Raw genomic sequence first — 19,218 nt, 5'->3', positions numbered from 1 at the left:
TCAATTATTGCAACTTGACACTTGCAAGTGTTTCTTTAACGTTAATAATATTAAACAAAAATTACTGTACGTAGCAAATCAGGATTGTCTGAAGTACGGAATACTGACAAGCCCCGTGATGATCAATTTGCGGTTTCACTGTTGACCAACCATAATAAGTTTGACATTGCCCGCTTGAGTCGATAATCTTCCACCACTCACTGTAATGCTTTTTATTGTATCCAAAGAAACATCAAAAAGATTTGATAACTCTGTATTATACTAAATTGGGTGCAGAGTTGTCGTTTCATTTTTTTGAAGCGCAAATTTACATTCAAGTGAGCCAACTAACAACATTCAGGTGCATCTCAATTATTTAGAACATAGTAGAAAAGTCCATTTATTTTAGTAGCTGAATTCAGTACATGACATTCATTATACAGATTCATTAAAGACAAAGGAACAGAATGTTCAGAAGGCCAATTCCTCTAAATACCTCCATTTAAAATTATGCTGAATCAAATGTTTTCAAAGATGTGATCAAAATTAAAAACAATAAAATCCTAGCATTAAGTGAATCTATATACAACAATAGCTATTTCACATTTTCCATTTTATTGAGATGCACTCATAAATGTGAATAAATATAAGAGAATGGACACAAGAGTGTCAAAGCAAAAACACAATTATGATGTCACACAGATACAAAGGTGCACGAGGTGAGTCTTCTTGCATTGTAAGGAACTTTCAAAGTCAAGACCCCCATAGTGGCTCGAGCATCCCCCGACACCTCTAAAAGAAGCAGTCACTGTGATGGCTTTGAGAAAAGTGCAGTAAAAGTGGACACTTTGGTCTTTGCAGTCAAGAGCCGTTCGGATTTGGTCACGAGCAGCCATCATGAATCCTTCATTGAGTTTTTTTTCAAATTCAAAAAAGGACATGGGAGAAAATGTGCTCCAAATAATTCAAAGTCCTCCTGTTGATGGGCTTTGTCACCGATTGCCATCACGTTTCTAACTACTAAAGGTTTCCAAACACCTGAGAAAAACAAAAAAAAGAAGAAAACTCACTCTTTGGCTATTGGTTCCAGATCTATTTTCTGTTTTTGTTTCATATTCAAAGAATCCTACATAATGTCATCTTAACTTTTGAAGAAAGACATTTTGTCATGAAGTTATCTGATTGTGTGCAAGTGCCTACATGCTCCTCCAACCTCCCATCATCATTATTTTTTTCTTTTTAAATAGGGATCTCAAAGATAAGGTTTGACGCAACAAAGCCAGAGACAGTCGATATAAATTGACACCGACAGAGGAGACAATGTCTGAATATAACTTTCGAATCCATCTCTGAGTGGCGGCAGACTGGGAATTACCTGCTGCTTTGTGTGCAGAATGCGTTCCAATTCTTGAGTCTGTTGGCTAGACCAGACTCCCGGGCCAGCACACCACAGTCAGCGTCACTTTATTCTTTTGCAGTTTGAGCATGGGAATGAGCGACGAGTTGTTCATGCCCACCGTTGTGGCGCCGTTCACCCCCACAATCTCGTCGCCACACCTGAAAGACAAATGCGAGATTGAACGGACTACAGCAGGGATGTCTTCTCTTACACTTCAGGAGTCGTGCAGCACTGTCCCCTCAAGACATACGTGACAGCTTGTATGTTATTTTTAGAAAATAAAGAGCGAATGCCTTCAGGATCAAATATGACTGTTTTGTTGTTGATGATTTGGTGCAGAAGGAAGTGGTCGCCCACAAAGGTGCGGTTGCATGCAGGTTCATTTCTGCCTAGCTTACTCAGCTTCTTTTTATTTATTGCATATCACGGCACTATGGACTTTGGGAGAGAGAGAGAGTTTGAGAATATAAGATATAACCACAATTTTTTCTTTTGTTTTATCTCATTGGCTTTTGTGAAGTATTAAACGCATTTTTTTAGTTGGATGGTCAGCTTGAGCACGCTTTGATATGAACGGCTGGTGCTGACTGTTTTTACTATATTTGATCAATGAGACTAAATAAATTGCAATTTTTTTTAGCGCATTGAAATAGCAACTGAACATGATTTTTGTGTGGTGGTGTTGATGTTGGTGTGCAACGATATATGATAGCATTATAGACATTATGTTTTGTGGAAACTCAAATGATGTTTTTTTTTTTTTTTTTAAGTTATTTTGGAGATATGAGTAGTGACATAAAATGTCATTTGACAAAGTTAACTTTGATTTGGTTGCGTGATACTAATTAAACCAGAGTTACATCAAATAAACTAACAATTTAAAAAGGCCCCAAGTCAGGCCCTGAGATTTATTAAAAAAAAAAAAAAGGTTAAGAGCCTCAGCTTGAACATACTTGAGGCGGCCATCAAAGTGAGCGGGTGTGCCGGGTACGATGGTCTTGATGAAGAAAGGCTGCTGGCCGTGAGTCTCCTCGTAGCCTCCGACAATGCTGAAGCCCCAGCTCTCATTGTTGCTCTTCTGTAGGACGATGTCCCGACACCAGTGCATGTCGCTGACATCGACAAGGGCAACGTTAGCGCTCCAAATATACGTCTTATAATGTGGAATTTAAAATATTTGCATTCAAACAAACGCAAAAAAAGTCCTTTTTTCATTGCTGTACCTCGGTAAGCCCAGCCATCTTGTCCACAGCGGCGTCCAGTTGAAAGCGTCTTCCCGTGCGTCCTGTGAGCCGTCAGACCTGTCGTTGCCGCCGCCGGCCTCGGCGTCCTCCTGCGCTTCTTCCGAAATGGTCTGAATGACACGTAGCGCCACCTGCGGCTGAGCGGCCTGCGCCTTCAGCGTGGAAACGGCCTCGGTGTACGTCAGTTGCGTCAGGTCAACGCCGTTGATGTTCAGCAGGACATCCCCTGTGGGCGCACGGAGAATTAACAACAGAACTCCCATGTGAAGAAATGGATGAACCTAGGTAGCTGAGGAGTTTCCACAGAAAAAAAAACAAACGGGTGGATTTATAAGTAGTGATGAAACAGTGGCACGCCAGTACCTCGTTTGATGGTGCCGTCTCGATGCAGGCATCCGACAGGCTGCACGCTGGTGATGTAAACGGGCAGGCGGCTTCGGCAGTCTCTTCCGCCGGCGATGGTGATTCCCAGAGAAAGACGAGGGTCCTTCTTTAGGCTCACCGTCTTTTCCTGGCTGGAAAAGCCACCGGGAGGGTCCTGTATGATTGCGCAACCACATTTTATTTTCATGGCATTTGCTGGCAAGGGCAAACTAATTAAGAGAGAGAGAGATATCTATCTGTGGGTCGTTTCAGCCATTTCAGCTAACATTGGTGGAGTGGTGCCGCTAATCGCAACTGCCCTAATTGAAAAGCCCGGGGGCAGTAACAAATGTGGAACTTGCGAAATGGAGGCGACGTGCGAGCTCCCACACTGGTGTCTCGTAATGGAAAAGACGTGTGGAAAGCGACAGCTCCGGGCAGCCTACTGGCTGCGCTCCGCAGACTGTAAACCGTCGCAAGGGAAGCTCGGGGGAGGCGGCGAAGCTTCTTCCTCCACCCGGCGGGGGGTCCCCCACCCCCAGCAAGACGAAAAGGCTCCACTCGGCAGGCGAAAGCTAACTGTTACCCACTTTGATCCTCTGCCACCCAAAGAAAGAAGGGCCCAAAAAACAACAAGGCAGCGGCCCCGCGGTGGCAGACTGAGCAGCACCCCGGGCCTTTTGATCAGGACAGAAGGAGGCCCTCCACGTCCGCTTTCATCTCAGCGCCGTGACGCAGGTGTCTGCTCTCAAAGCTTTGCACCCCCAGCTGGGGGGCTGCTATTCTTCCTGGATGGAAGAACCGAGTGGCACGTCACAATTACACTGTGTAAACACCAGCGATGTCCTGTTTTGAGGATGCTGCCGCAGGAAGACGGACGTACACGCTCAAGCCGTTTCCAAGCGGGATGATGGAGAAAACATTTCGAGTTGTGGAGCAATGTGCAGTTGCCATACTTTTAAAGCAAACTGTACGTTGCCATTGGCCGAATAGGAAACCTTTTCCTCTCAAGGCAATTAGCTGCACTAGCACTGTGTAGCACAATTGGGATGTCGTTGAGAGAGTCAAGATAAAAATAAGCATAAAAAACGTTGATGTCCAGATTAGGACTCTTGCAATGTTTTATTAAAAAAAACGCTCCTTGTGCGAGTTTCATGCCAGAAACATTTTGGGGATGTTAAAAATTAGAAAGCGTGTCCCTAACTGCGCTTTACACAAACTGCACACGTGAGAAAATGTGCAGTGTGAGGGTTAAACATTCGAAGATGGCTCGGGTGATGTGCAGAAACATGTTCCGCCGTACCTTCATGTAGGTGGAGCGCCGCCTGAAGTACTGCGGCTCAGCCACCCTTCTGGCCCCTCGACCCTGTGGTCCTCCTTCGTCTTGAGTCTCTGCCTGCCTCAAGACTACAAAGTTGACACGCACCTCGCTGGCCTGCGAAACAAAACACCAAATGTTTTATCTTGAAGGACAAGCGAACCTCCGGAATTTACAAGTGTAGTCTGCTCAGCAGACTAATGAGAGACCCCAACTTTTTGATGCAATCTGACTTTTAGGAAAGCCATGAACAATGAAGCAGAGGAAAAACTTTACCTGTATGATTTGGGCGGCACTCTCAGGTGTACCGTGCCTCAAGTCCTGTCCATTGATGGCCAAAACTTTGTCATTGTTCTTCAGTTTGCCATCCTTGGCTGCCAACCCTCCCGACAGCAGGTCCAGGATGAAGACGCCGCTTTCGTCCGATTTGCGGATTAGTTTTATGCCGAGCGGTTCGGAACGCTGACTCTTTGTCAACGTCACTTGCAGTACAGTGCCGGGGTTGGGAGCGGAGGTGGCGTTCCCTTGGGCGCTGCCGGACAAGGCGGGGTGCTGATCGGGGCGCGTCTCCCTCGGTTTGAAACCTTTCTCCTGCATGACGGTGAGCCTGACGAGGGAAGGCTGGCGCAGCACAGCGACGGCCCGAGCATGAGGGACGGACGCCAGACTGATGTCATTCACCTGCAAAAATTATACAGAGCACATAGATGGAATGGCAATATATATATATATATTTTTTTAGGAAACTCAAATATTGCCATTTTAGTTTTTACACTGTCTTCCCTCTGGATTATAAAATAAAACATTTACATAACTAGACCACCATGCTGAAGATGCAACGCTACTTCAGATTTTGTCAATCACTAACACTCGAGACAAGTCGACCTGAGGTGCTCATGGCTGCTGGTGGCAACCACGCCTTGTTGCCATGGAGATCAAACCAGTTTATCTTGAATATCTGTTTTCACATTCCCTGCTGGAAAGAAGTGTGTTTACAAAACTGAGGGGAATGTGTGGAAGAGTATCATACTCCGAGGGGTTGACTCCAATAAGTACATACACGCTATCCTAAGCTTAAATGTTATTTTGACTTTGGGGAAGAAACAAAACCTGTCCCCTCCCCCCCAGTGGAGATATTAAGTCATTAATACAATCTTCAGATTGTTAATGTGTTAAAATTAAACACAAATTATTTTGTGTAAAAAAATAAATAAAATCACAGTCCTAACTATTTTGATGTCGTGGTGAAACATTTGATATTGGCTCTGTCACCTCCAAGATGTGGTCTCCGGGCGCCAGTCGGGCGTCACGAGCCGCTTGTGAGTCGCGTACAATCTCCTGGATGACGATGTTGCCCAGCGGCGTGTCTTTGCCACCGACGATGCGCAGGCCCAGATCTTCATCTGCCTCCTCCCTGAAGAGCTCCACCACATTGGACTCGGACACCAGGCTAGAGCGCAGTGGCGTGTTGTCTGGCGAAGAGAGTACCACAACTGTCATTAAACAACTTCCCTACAGTTCTCCATTTTAAAAAGCAATTCTCAATTAAGATCCAATCTTCTCCATATTTGTACTTCGAGCTGAGCCGCTCTGTGCAGTCGATCTGTTTTTAATTGAATTTACAATATTGAAATTTACTGAGATGCAACTGAGATTGAGTGCACGCCATTGGAGAAGTAATTTCTGTTCTTATTTCTTCTAAAAAGCAAGAACAAATATCCACTCAGGATACTCAAGGTTAGCTATCTAATCTGTTTGCGTGTATTCATTTACTGTGCACAGAAGTTCTTATCCTTGCAGCATGTCAATGATAAAAATACAAAGGTCTTATGTTTCTACCGCTGCCTGTATTGAAGCACGAGGTAAAAGACACAACACTGTATGTATGTTGTATGACATAACACTGTGGCAATATAAAACAAATAAAAGTGACACGTGCTGTTTGGATTTTGCGGTGTAGAGATACAGTGAGGAGGACTTCTATGTGCAGACACTCAGATCACACTGAACTGATATACGCTGTTTACCTAGTTTCTGCTCTTTCCATTTCCTATGAAAAAAAAAAAAAAACATTTTGGATGTTGTCTTGACTCAACACTATCATATATGTATATTTTTTTTTTAAAAAAACAGGCAAAGTTGAATTTAGAGTTGCTGTATGCCTTGTTGTGTGCTTCACAGCGTATGTTGCTGCTCCATGTGTCTATAACATCGTTAGCCTGTCTATGGCATTTTAGATTGTATGTTGGCATTAGGCAAACTGACCCAAAATTAAATAATTGGGCATATGAATGTTTCCAATTGTGGTAACATCAAAGCTTATTTCTGTTAGAATTAAATGAACACACTTTTGTTTGGTGGTTAGTTTGTCATTTCTTGACACAGTAATAGAAGGAAAACCAATACTAAAAGATGAAGATTCTAAAAGGTGAGATTGAATGGAGTTCATTTGTTGTATTCAACGTAGTTCAAGGCAGACTTGCAAGAAGCTGCTAGTGATTTTCCAGTGTCTGGTTAAAACAGCTGTAATCTGCGGCGTGTTCCTGCAACTATGCAAATGATTCACCCGTGGCAGACTTAGGACTCAACAATCAGCAATTCTTCTGAGTCTACAATCACTCCCCACAGACGAGGGAAGGGCCCACGGGCGTGATCATTTCTTTTCATCTCGGCTAAACATTAGCCAATCATCATGAGGGCGGGACCGATAAGATACACTCGGAGCTTCTTAATGATAAATGACTCCATACCATCCTCACTTTCTTCGTAGGCGGGGTTAATGAGTCCGGGATCGCTCAGGTCTCTGGTGGCGCTGCGCGGTGGAGTTTCTGAATGTTTAGCGTCGGCAGACAACTCGCCGTCGCCTTTGCGCCCCTTCACTTCGTTCCACGGGGGCCTCTTCCTTTTCTCCGCTTCGTCCCGCAGTCTCCTGAAAGCGGGGCATCTGAGCAAAAACAGAATTACATTAGGGAGAAGCGAGGATGGATCACTGGCTTTTACAAGACGTTTAAGTGCATTACAGGCAGGGAGTACGCTCGAGTATGGAAAGTTGTTCCAGCATTTTTCCATATCCTTGACAGCCACCTTAAGGTTATTTGTCCTTAGGTGGTTGTCAACTAATGTCTTCATTTGTCTTACTAGTTTGGACAATGAGCGTAGGAGTAACCTACGTGGACCTTAGGGTTAGGTTAGGTTAGGTTAGGTTAGGTTAAATACTCAACAAATGCATTTATTGGTTATCTTTGATAAGGAGGTTAACAACTAAAATAAAATGAAAAAAAAAGTATTGTCTGAACAAAATAGTCTGTTTGTAGCATTACGAAGACATGATGAATCTCATCAAAATAATGTCTTACTATGGAAGAAATGCTCAAACTACTTTGCAAACTTTAGCGTGCTCGTTCCTCACGGCTGAACTTTGCCCCCTCTGGTTATTTGCGCAGAGCGGGCGGGCCGCTGGCTGCCAACCACAACCAACACCGTGGTCGACCTCGGACATGAGAAGCACCTCGCTGACCATGAAGATAACAAGGAGACTGATTTACAGCACGCCTCAAACTTTGTAACGTGGATTTTTTACACGTCTGAAGGGAAAGTGTCTATGGTGGTCATGTGACACAATCAAATCTATGATGGCATATTTTTACGACGCACATACACCAGTCTTCTGTTAATGATTATTCAGTATTCTATGATGTGGAGCCAAATGGAATACTTTTGATATCAAACTTACATAATAGACGGTACAGTGCAGCCATCAACCTGTTAGCTTAGCATTGAACCACAACATTTGTCTTTCTGATTTCAGGAATCAATGTCCAGACAGCAACGTTGCCATGCAACCAGCAGAAAGAGTCCAGGAAGTTATTGTTCCCCAGCTGAGAAGCCATGTGGCTCATAACTATCCCAGGATTAAACGCATGCATTTATATGTGTGACTTTGGATTAGCTTTGTTCTTAGTCTTTTTGCTGAATTACGAGGACTCCGAGGCTTTAGCTGAAGATTAACTGATATATCTCACTGAGACATTGGGGGGGGTATCTTTGTGCACTTTGTTAGACTTTATCCTATTTGGTTATTGTTTGCCATGATCTTATACTAGGTTATGTATTATTTACACGACCCATTTTAAGCAAACTGCAACTATTTCACACTTTCCCTGTTTCTGTGTAAAAGGCAAAGGCAGAACTTTGCACTCTTGTGCTGGAAGAATCTCTTTAAGGGAACTTGAGGTATTTAGGGCCTCTACGAGTCACATTGTTTATTATTTTTGTTCAGACTAAGGAATGGCCTTTTAGGGGCCCCGGCATGGCTGAAAATGCACAAATTTCTTCAAGCGTGCTGCAACGGAAAACCGTGACACTATCTGGTTTTGAGGCTCCACATAAAATATATTGTATTGCATTACTTATTGTTTTTTATTTTTTAGCTATACACAGATCAAATCTAGGTAAACAAGTCTTCTCTGATGCCAAACGTTAAACGGAAAACATTACTTCACTTTACTTGTTCTAGAACAAATTAACCGAGGTTCCACCGTGACTATTCCAATCGATGCATTTTTTTATTTTTTTTTGGTGACATATCAAAGAAGCTTGAGGAGTGGTACCTATTGTGCAGATGAGGTTGAAGTTCACAGCGTTGCATCTGCTGCTGGCACTCTGCGTAGTAAGGACACATGACAGCTAGCTTGTCCAACAGGTTCCTGACCAACAGGGTGGACGGCCGACAATGGTGCATCTGCAGTCGCTGGCGGTCCACGGGGCAGAAGTCCTTATCTTTCAAGAAACTGCCCAGACATTCAAAGCAGTAGGTATGTCCACATGGGGTGTCCATAGGCCTGATGAGGGGCTGTAGACAAATGTGGCACACGAGCTCGTCGTCCACATCATCGGGATACTCATACAGGTGGCTTTCCTGGCCCTCGTGTTGCTGGCCGCACTCCTTGCAGACCCTCGCCCAGGACAAGCCTGCAGTTTTGCTTTCTGTTGTGGACATTGTCCCTCCGGAGTCCTCCAAAACGGTGTGTTCAAGTAAAGGCAAATCCACTTAGGCGGTCAGCGTGCGATAAAGGTCTGACCGCGTTACCTCCATCTTCTGCGGACAGAGGAACACAGTGAGGCGGTTAAAGAGAGACTCCCCAGTTAAAGAGCGACTCCCGCTCAAGACGGCCACAGGAAATGACAAATCAACCGAGCGATAGCAACATGGCAGCAAACTGCAGCTGCTTCCTCTCAGCGGGCTTCCTGAGGGACAAAAGGAATTCTCATTTCAGCTAAAAAAAAAAAAAATGCTCTATATTCCACGGGAGGAGCTAACTAGACTGAAATCAAATTTTTGCTAACACTGAGGGAACAAAGACACGGTGCTACAAGGTTGTGAGATGTTTGTATGAAGACGGCAGCAGTGGAGGTCCTGTCACTAATGGCTCCTTGCACCCAATCACTATTGGTCTTGGGGTCTTTGTGCACAACTTAATCGCCTTAAATTCTCCCTCGGAAGAAGAATGCTGAATAGGAACACATTCTTGGAACAAACATCTGACCTCCTAGAACACATACTGTACTTGGCCTGTCATGGAATTCACAAACTGTATGTCTCTATACAACATGTGGTCGACAGTATTGGGATTTGGGACACAAATCTTGACTGATGAATAAAGTGTGTGTGTGTGTGTGTGTGTGTGTGTGTGTGTGTGTGTGTGTGTGTGTGTGTTTGTACACAGGGCATGTGATGCGTCAGTGCAGTAGTGTTGGAGTAGTAGTGCCTGTAGTTTGTGCATGCTGTATGCTGCTTCTGCTTGCCACTTTTCTGCTTTCAGCTACCGCCACCGGCTAGCCCTCTGTTTCCGGGGGTGAAAAGAGGAGCCGAGTGCGTAAGCCTCCTCCGCCGGTACATAGCCTCTCCATTGCCAAGACTTGCACACGCCTCCTCGTGGCCACACACGGTAATCTGGCACCTTGCGGTCCCAGGCTAAGTTGTGCAGGATCTCGGAGCAGCAGTGGGCCCCAGAGATGTGGCATGTAGGCCCACCGGTGTGTGGACACGCCCTACTGCCCATCAGCCACTGTCCCTGCTGTGGGTAAACAGCCCCAGCTTTGGGTAAATAGTGAAGACCTCAACGGCGGACCAGGCGGAGGATGATGGCTGACCTAAGGGGAGGCGTCACAACGGCTGGGAAGGCGGATGAAGGCTACAGCAGAAAAGGGTCACCAGTCGTCTTGGTCTCCTTGCCACTGGATTCTGACCCCAATCTGTCAAGGACAGTGTGGTGACTGTCTGTGCACCAGTCTCCCCACGTTAAACAAAGTCACGCACAGGCGTCTTTTTCAGGGAATCCATTTTACATCCCAGATTAAAGTCCTGTGGCGACCAGTGAGTGGCAACGGGGGCAGGATTGTGAAGTCTGGAAGCCCCTAGTCACAAACTGGCACATCAGGCGGTGGATGTTAGATGATCGTTGGGCTCTTGGACCGAGGCAGAAAGAGCTCTTGGGTAGCTGCATCCACGACTGAGCAGCCCTTTTTAGGATCCACTCTGCTCACCCCTGACGGGGAAGGGGCTAGAAAAGGTGCCCTAAACATAGCCTGCCTCAAACCTCCCGACTGGATTACCGCGTTCAGAGGGATCACCAATATGCGGTGAAAAACACAGAAACATGAATTTTGGAGCATGGAATGTGCGCACACTAATGGACAGTGTAACCAGAGACAGGCCGGAGAGGAGAACTGCCATCATTGCCATGGAACTGAGAAGATGCCGGATTGACATAGCTGCTCTTTCAGAAACCCGATGTGCAGAGGAAGGTCATCTGAAGGAAGAAAAGGGTGGATACACTTTCTTCTGGAAAGGAAAGGCCACAGATGAGCCTAGGATCCATGGGGTTGGCTTTGCCATCAAGAACCAACTGATCAGTCATCTCTCTGAACTCCCGGTGGGAATCAGTGAGCGCCTGATGACCCTCCGTCTGGTGCTGGCTAACAACCAGACGGCAACAGTTCTTAGTGCTTATGCACCTACCCTCGTTTCAAATGAGGAAGAAAAAGAGGCCTTCTATGCCTGTCTGGATGAGGTATTGTCAAAAATCCCCAAGGAGGACAAAATTATTATATTGGGAGATTTCAATGCCAGAGTGGGCCGTGACCACCACCTCTGGAAGGGCACCATTGGAAAGGAAGGCATTGGAAACATCAACTCCAACGGGGTTTTGCTTCTTAGCAAATGTGCTCAATACGACCTTACCATCACCAATACCATCTTTCGCCAGAAGAACAAACTCAAGGGCTCATGGAGACACCCTCGCTCTAAACAATGGCATCTTATTGACTATGTCATTGTCAGAGCCAGGGATCAGCGCGACGTGAGCATCACAAAAGCCATGATAGATTCAGAGGCCTGCTGGACAGATCACCGCCTGATACGATCCACAATGTCCATCAGACTCAAGAGGAAGAGGAGACTGCAAAAGAAGTTGAGCCGGCCGAGACTAAATCTTGAGACCCTGAACCAAACTTCCGCCCTGCAGCTGTTTCAGACCTCTCTTGGAGAAAGCCTCAATCAGGAATACCCTGACGACATTGAAGAACACTGGAGCCTGCTCAAGTCTTCCATCCTTGATACCTGCAGTGCCACTCTTGGACACAAGCCCAGAAAGCATCAGGACTGGTTTGATGAGAATGACACAGAGATAGAACAGCTCATCTCCAAGAAAAGGGAAGCCTTTCGTGTCTGGCAAAATGACATCACCTGCAAAGCAAAGAGACAAGCTCACTCCAGAGCTAAGGCTGACGTCCAGAGCCGGGTCAGACAACTTAAAAACACCTGGTGGACTGAAAGGGCACTGGAAATCCAGAGTTTGGCAGACTCTGGTGACACCAGAGGCTTTTTCAGCGCTACTAAGGCTGTCTACGGGCCAAGCCATCGCGGCCAAAACCCCCTACGCTCTAAAGACGGGCAGGAGCTGTTGAAGGGCAATGAGCCCATAAACAACCGGTGGAGAGAGCACTTTCAGGAACTCCTCAACCGTGACAGCACAATTCAGCCAGATCTTCTCAGTCATATCCCTCAGAGACCCATCAGGGAAGACATGGGTGAACCTCCCACATTAGCAGAGGTCCAAGACGCCATCAGGAGCCTGAAGAACAACAAGGCCTCTGGGCCAGATGGGATCCCAGCCGAGGTCCTAAAGGAAGGTGGACCAGAGCTCCAGCGCCACCTCCATTCCCTCCTTTTGAAGGTCTGGGAAAAAGAAGTACTGCCCTCGGAGCACAGGGACGCTCTGATAGTTCCCATTTTCAAGAAAGGGGACAAAGCGGACTGTGGGAACTATCGGGGCATCTCGCTCCTTTCAACAGTTGGCAAAGTACTTGCTCGTGTTCTTGCCAATCGCCTACTGCCATTGTCTGAGGAGGTTCTCCCAGAATCGCAGTGCGGTTTTCGCCCATCTAGAGGCACTGCAGACATGATCTTTACAGCACGCCAACTCCAGGAGAAATGCCGTGAACATAAACAGCCTTTGTTCATGGCTTTTATAGACCTGACAAAGGCCTTTGACACGGTGGATCGCCAGACCCTCTGGAGCATCCTTCTGAGGTATGGTTGCCCAGATAAATACGTCAGAATACTGCGATTATTACATGACGGAATGACAGCCACAGTGCTCAACAACAGCTCTTTGACTGAGCCTTTCACTGTAGAGACAGGGGTCAAACAGGGATGCATCATTGCACCCACCCTGTTCTCTATCTTCATTGCCACCATACTCCATCTCATTGACAAAGAACTACCACACGGAATCCCAATTTGGTACAGAACTGATGGCAGGCTCTTCAACCTTAACAGGTTCAAAGCCAAAACCAAGATCAGAACCACCACGGTCATGGAGCTCCAGTATGCAGATGATAATGCCATTGTAGCACACTCTGCAGAAGACCTCCAGGGCATCCTGAACTCCTTTGCTAAGGCATACAGAGCCCTGGGTCTGACCGTGCACACCAAGAAGACCCAGGTGCTACATCAACCCCCACCCAACCAGCCATCTACTTTGCCCATCATAAATGTGGACAACACTGCACTTGAATATGTCCACCACTTCCCCTACCTCGGCAGCCTTCTCTCCTCCAAGGCGGACATTGACTCTGAGGTCAACCATCGCCTGAGCTATGCCAGTCGAGCGTATGCCAGACTCCGGAAAAGAGTCTTTGAAGACAGAGACCTCCGGGTTGACACCAAGCTCCTGGTTTACAAAGCTGTGGTTCTCCCCACCTTACTTTATGGGGCAGAATCATGGACAACCTACAGCAGGCACCTAAGAGCTCTTGAGCAACACCACCAGAGAACCTTGAGGAAAATACTCAGGATTAAATGGGAGGACAGACGCACAAACATCAGCATTTTGGAGGAAGCCAGGATACCGAGCATCACCACTTTAATAATGCAGCACCAACTCCGATGGACAGGACATCTCATCCGCATGGCTGACACCCGCCTCCCCAAACAGATGTTATACTCCCAGCTGGAGAGAGGTCCGCGAGCCCCGGGTGGGCAAAAGAAACGTTTCAAGGACAACCTCAAGACCAATCTCAAGAAATTCCAAATAACATCTCAGGACTGGGAGCGCATCGCCTTGAACAGGAACCTCTGGAGGGCAGCGGTGCAAGAAGGTGCAGCACATCACGAAAAGGAACTCCGCCGTGTCGCAGAAACCAAACGACAACTCCGTAAGGAAAGACAAAAACTGGCTCCAGCACACCCACAATCCATCACCACTTTCTCCTGCCCATACTGCACAAAAATATGTGGATCCCGGATCGGGCTCTACGCCCACCTGCGGACCCACAAGTAGACAACCCTGAGAAGAAGACTGTCATACTCGTCTCGAGTGACCGCCGATGATGATGATGGTGTGTGTGTGTGTGTGTGTGTGTGTGTGTGTGTGTGTGTGTGTGTGTGTGTGTGTGTGTGTATTTGTATGTGTGTGTATATATGTATGTGTGCGTATATATATCAGCCCGCCTCAGTGTAATACCATGTTGTGCCACAACAAGGTGGGCAGCAGCACTGAGCTCTAATGGAATGGATGAAGATGTCCTTCTTCTGTAATTCTGTATCCCATTTTGGCATTTAAATGTTTAAGTAGCAGTTGGTGGCTTGAAATGCCCAATTCCATCAATTAGCAACGTTATCTTTAGCAATTAGCAATGCTAATTGTCATTAGCCTATCCATGGTTGTTTCACATTCACATACGCTTGTGGAATTTCAAAAACAATGTTTTAGTGAAACATTTTGGTGCTTAAAGAGTTCACTGAACTGTGTTTGTTAGATAAGTACCAATAGGCGGACAACAGTATTGGAATTTGGAACACCCTTCTCAATTGCAATTGCCAATGCTATTAGTCATTATGACATTTTGGATAAGCGCATGCTTCCAACTCTGTGGGAACAGACTTGGATAAATTCAGTGTGGATAAACTGGAACAGAGATTGCAAGCTAAACTGCCTCCCCTCTCAGGACAAACATCAGTGACCTCACAAATGTTTGTAAGGATAACAAAACTTTCCCACAGAAAACACTCACATATTTTAGAGTCTTCCCAAAACAACAACGAAATTGTTGGATCCAATTAATATTTTCACTTTCACTCCTTGGAGGGATTAAAGACAGCTGTCCAAATACCTGCGGACCTCCATTCCAACAGCGGCGAGGTAACGTGAATTTGTTTGAACATGTCAGACTGTGCCGGGGGTCGCAGGTGAGTTACACACCAGCTGACTCCAGGCTAACCTGAACTGGTCATCTGAATTGACCACCAGCCAATCACAATCATTATTTGCATGGAAAACATTTCTTGACTATGAATGTTAAACAAATTCTTACACGACTCAACAAACTAAGCTTCTGTGTCGTTTGTAACCTTGAACCCATTTATCGTACGTTGGGACCGTCGTATACCGAAGACCTTAAACTTGTGTCCCATCAAAACATTGCATACAAATACATTCAACTACTCATGAATTCCATATTATGAGCATAAGGACTGATAAGGTTGCTGGCTTTAGTTCAACTTGGAAGTAAAACGTTTCTTTGTTATTTGTTCAGACTTGCAAGAAACATCTACCTGGAGTTTTCTCTCTCTCCGACTCGTCTTGAAGATCACCCCCCACACACCACCACCACCCCCCAAGTGTTATTATCATCGTATTGTACTCACCAGAGATATTATCACCGATGTGGAGCGGCGGGCAGTCAAAGCACGCAAACACGAGATTTGAACCTAGCAGCTGCGTCCAGTCTCAATGAAACCAGAGCCCTGCCTCCCCTGCACACCGTCACGATAATGTCTGGGCGTGCATGTCAGTGTGTGTGTGTGTGTGTGTAAGCATACTTGTGTGCTGCACAGGCGTAAGGAATGCGATGGTCATTTGGTGTAACTAGGCAGAGTGGAGCCCAGGCCGAGAGCAAAGTGTTCCCCTTGTCAGTGGCCGTAAGTAATGTGTGTGTTGGACGGAGGTCTGCTGATGTTGCACTTTCTCAGGTGAAGTATACGGAATGACTGATTGCAAACAAACGTCTGATTGTCGCACGCTGTGGCTTTGCGCATTTTTTTTTTGCCCACTTGGTAAAAGTGATACCTTGTCTTGTAATGGATACTGTTCATGGATCATGTGACAAGCACACATGAAGACACAAACAGTACAGGTACGGTGAACCTGTGTTTATCGACAACGATAAGTTCCTTGAACTTCGCCCTTGAGCACAAAAAAAATAACGTATCTAATATTAATGTTTTGTTAGATTGGGTTGGTCAATAAACTTATGAAATGAATGAAATGATGAGCCCTTTCTTAACAGACTTATGTAAGAGACTTCAAACAAATTCTTACCCCTGTTCTCTCTCGTTGTCAAGAATTGGGAGATTGTTGTAAAACATCACTTTGTGGAAAACATCACTTTAGTGTAAAATAAAGAAATACCATCGTTCCATATGCTTATTTGTATGGACAAACTCATACTGGCAGTTAATAAGTGACACGCGCACCATGTGACACCGTCAAGGCGATGCCACGGTCATGTCAGTCTCTTATGATGATGTCAAAAAGAATGTCATGAGGAGAGCCTTGATGAACCTTAAGGACTTTAAGCGGGGAAACGTGCATCAAACCTGAACCACTTATCCAAAAGTCCTGAAGTTCAGAACAAAGTACAAAGGTGCACATTCTCAACTTTGACAACAGCTCATATTTTCAAGGGGAGGGGCTTACCGTGGACTGACCCTTACTGACAGCGCAAGGGCTGGCATGTCGCATGTCAGCAAAGCTCCAACATCGCGACATCACAAAATCATGATAATCCTTTACGGAATATATTAGAACACAACCTGCAATATTTTTATTCTTTTTGTCTACTTGCCAGAGATGTCGATTCAAAATCTTGCTTTCTATTGCAGCTACTCTTTGTAAGCACACTTTACATGTCCTTTCTCTACCTAGTCGCGGTACGCCAAATATGGTCCAAAGAGCTTATTTTTACGATAAGAGGGAAAAGTCTGACAGCTCGTGCCAACAACGGGCATGGGAGAGGCGTGTCACTTGGCAAAAAAAAAAAACACAAAAAATAACCCAGCTTGTACTGCTCATGGAAAGTTTTAGTAGTTTTGAAAATGTGACTTTCAAATATACCTTGAAACTGGGAATCTGCCCGTGCCTAATCAGAAACAGAAGTTGCTCATAAAAGTGCCGTTTCATAGAAATGTCTCATAAAATAAGCAAATATTTTTCAAGGAACAGAAAACATGAAAGCTGCCCCAATTTAAACCAGGAAAAAAAAAAAAAACGGTATGGTTCTCAATGTTGCCAACAGCAAGAAAATTGTTTCTGTAAAAAGTTGTTCCAACCTCCTTCTCCTGCACCTTGTTCTATGTTCCTCAGACTGTGGTTTCACTCACTTGACTGTTTTAGCCTCAAGCTGTTGTCTCGTGCCTTAACTACCAAACGTCTTCTCCAATTCAAATGCCTGGGAAGTTGCAATCATGTGACACAGTAAGCTTTTTCCATTGCATGAAAGTAGGAGAACGTTGGTGGTCCCACAGTGTCTTTAGGTCTCACGGGGGATTACGAGTCTGGGCCCGAACACTCGCCATGATGACGTATATCAGTGAGTCACATGTCTCGCCACACCCTCGTAAAACTTAGGCGATGCCAACCCAGACGAATGATTTCACCCTACTGTCAGACAGGCGATGTGTCAACTTGGGTATTACCGGCAAAGGAAATTGCATACAATGGAAAGTTGATCAAACCAAGGACGTAAGCAATGACATAATGAGGCGCTATGGACATTTCAGTTTCTTGTCATTCTATCAAAGCCACAAAGACCCGTTGGTAAAAAATTAATGCCTCTTTCACGAATACTTCAACATGGTAAACAACAATACAGAATCACTTCTGTTTACATTTACAGGCCTTACAACAACAAAAAATACAATATGACATCTCGGACAGCACATTCATGTTTAGAAGATTTAAAATAAAAGCTCTCTTGTCAAGCTATGTATCGACAAAATTGATTTAATTCCAAAAGGAAGCCATTAAATTGTACGATAGGATCCACTTTAAGACTGATCTCACACTAGTTCACAACAATCTAATACGCCAAAAGTCTTTTACATCATGTTATCACAGAGTCCTCCTAAATTTGTTTTTTTTTATTTCTATGTCACAGATTTTCAACCATAAACTGGCATAAACTACAGCGAACTAGGATTTTGAACTTGAACCAGTAAACATTCCAAAAAGGCGCCATAAAATCACAAACGTCGCTGCCACGTCATGACGTCAGAGGTTAACAGGTGTTCCTAGTCACTCTTCTTGAAAAGTCTTAAGCATCATTTATTATTTTGTCGTTGACCAAATAGCTGCAACTGTGATACTCACACTTAGAAAACGTAATAAAACCATAAAGTTACCACAATTGGTCGTACCTGGACACAAAGGGTTCCAAAATGTCAGGCTGAACTTCCATGTCCTGCAGTAAAAAGTTCCGAAAATAAGACGTTTATGGCCCCTGTTTGTTTATCACCCGGCTCATAAATAACTCACTGTCCCCATGTCAACGCTGGCCTTGTTAATCTCAAATTAAATGGAACAGAAGAGGTTAAACGAACCGAAATGGCAAAAGGTTCGGCGGTATCGACCAGCTTCTTTTCTACGAGCAAAAGTTAAACCAACAAATATGTCGAACCCCCCATCAAGAATGTTACCACTAATGGTGGTCTTGGTCTTTCTACGTGTTTGATTACGCACAATAACATTCCATTTTCGTATCAGACCGAAACGCGTCTTACCTGTAAAAAAAAAAATGTCCTCCCCCCCTTCTCCTACCCGGAAATGGCAAACCCGATAGCGGCCAACACAAAGGCGTCAATCTGAGCTGTCAATGTGGGGTGACAAACGACGTCCTAAGAAAGAATATCAACGTCCACCCTTAGTGACTTTTTCGTTCTTACTTGGTTCGTGTCGCCGTCGGTGAAAGTCCCAACACGGCGTCTCAGGTGTAGTTGGACCTGCTCGGGGGTGGGGGAGGGAGTTTCCCACGTAATCCACCTCCACTGCAGGAAGAAAAGAAAGTGAAGGCAGGTGGAAAAACAACATGGCACACGGCACATTTTCACTCTCCATGTACACAAAAACATACGTCTCTGTTTTTTTCTGTGTTAGGTTTGATGTTGCTTTGGCCAGTCACGCATCCCCGTAAAAAATGACTTGACTTGACTTGACTTAATTAATTCATGCTTGCAATGAATTAATATCACATTAGTGTTTTAGGTTGTACTTGTTGGCGTTTCCAAAACATACTTATGGATTGACTAGGCATGCATGAATTTAATTTTGGTAGTAAATATCAAATAATATGCA

General features: G+C 45.1%; 1 protein-coding gene across 6 annotated transcripts; it reads right to left on the bottom strand.

Annotated features, from left to right (window-relative positions):
- Nucleotides 1-351: 351 nt before the first annotated feature.
- On the bottom strand, nt 352-19,016 carry lnx2b (ligand of numb-protein X 2b). 6 transcript variants are annotated; one of them, XM_085906220.1, is made up of 12 exons: nt 18,998-19,016; nt 18,810-18,911; nt 8,914-9,401; nt 7,054-7,247; nt 5,576-5,775; nt 4,580-4,984; nt 4,289-4,420; nt 2,986-3,160; nt 2,602-2,848; nt 2,332-2,490; nt 1,355-1,536; nt 352-1,017 (listed from the first exon to the last, which is right to left on the bottom strand). In XM_085906220.1, the coding sequence occupies exons 3-11, from the start codon at nt 9,300-9,302 to the stop codon at nt 1,401-1,403; spliced, it is 2,037 nt and encodes a 678-aa protein (XP_085762346.1). In that variant the 5' UTR covers nt 9,303-9,401; nt 18,810-18,911; nt 18,998-19,016; the 3' UTR covers nt 352-1,017; nt 1,355-1,400. The 6 variants fall into 6 exon arrangements, with proteins under 6 accessions (XP_085762346.1, XP_085762345.1, XP_085762350.1 ...); XM_085906219.1 differs by lacking the exon at nt 18,998-19,016 and having other exon boundaries at nt 18,810-18,955; XM_085906224.1 differs by lacking the exon at nt 18,998-19,016 and having other exon boundaries at nt 7,063-7,247; nt 18,810-18,955.
- Between the last annotated feature and the right edge of the window lie 202 nt (nt 19,017-19,218).

This window comes from Syngnathus leptorhynchus, chromosome 2 (assembly GCF_054491065.1).
Source record: "Syngnathus leptorhynchus isolate UIUO chromosome 2, UIUO_Slep, whole genome shotgun sequence".
NCBI lineage: Eukaryota > Metazoa > Chordata > Actinopteri > Syngnathiformes > Syngnathidae > Syngnathus > Syngnathus leptorhynchus.
Note: the sequence above shows the minus strand (reverse complement) of the source record. Positions and strands in the feature narration are given on the sequence as shown.

What these genes read in the sequence shown, in the direction of transcription:
- lnx2b (XM_085906220.1), bottom strand. Translation starts at nt 9,302, where the DNA reads ATGTCCACAACAGAAAGCAAAACTGCAGGCTTGTCCTGGGCGAGGGTC. An exon ending in CAACCTCATCTGCACAATAG is followed by an intron (nt 7,248 to 8,913) that starts GTACCACTCCTC and finishes GTTTTTGCTCAG; the next exon opens with ATGCCCCGCTTTCAGGAGAC. An exon ending in GTGCCGCCCAAATCATACAG is followed by an intron (nt 4,421 to 4,579) that starts GTAAAGTTTTTC and finishes TTTGTTTCGCAG; the next exon opens with GCCAGCGAGGTGCGTGTCAA.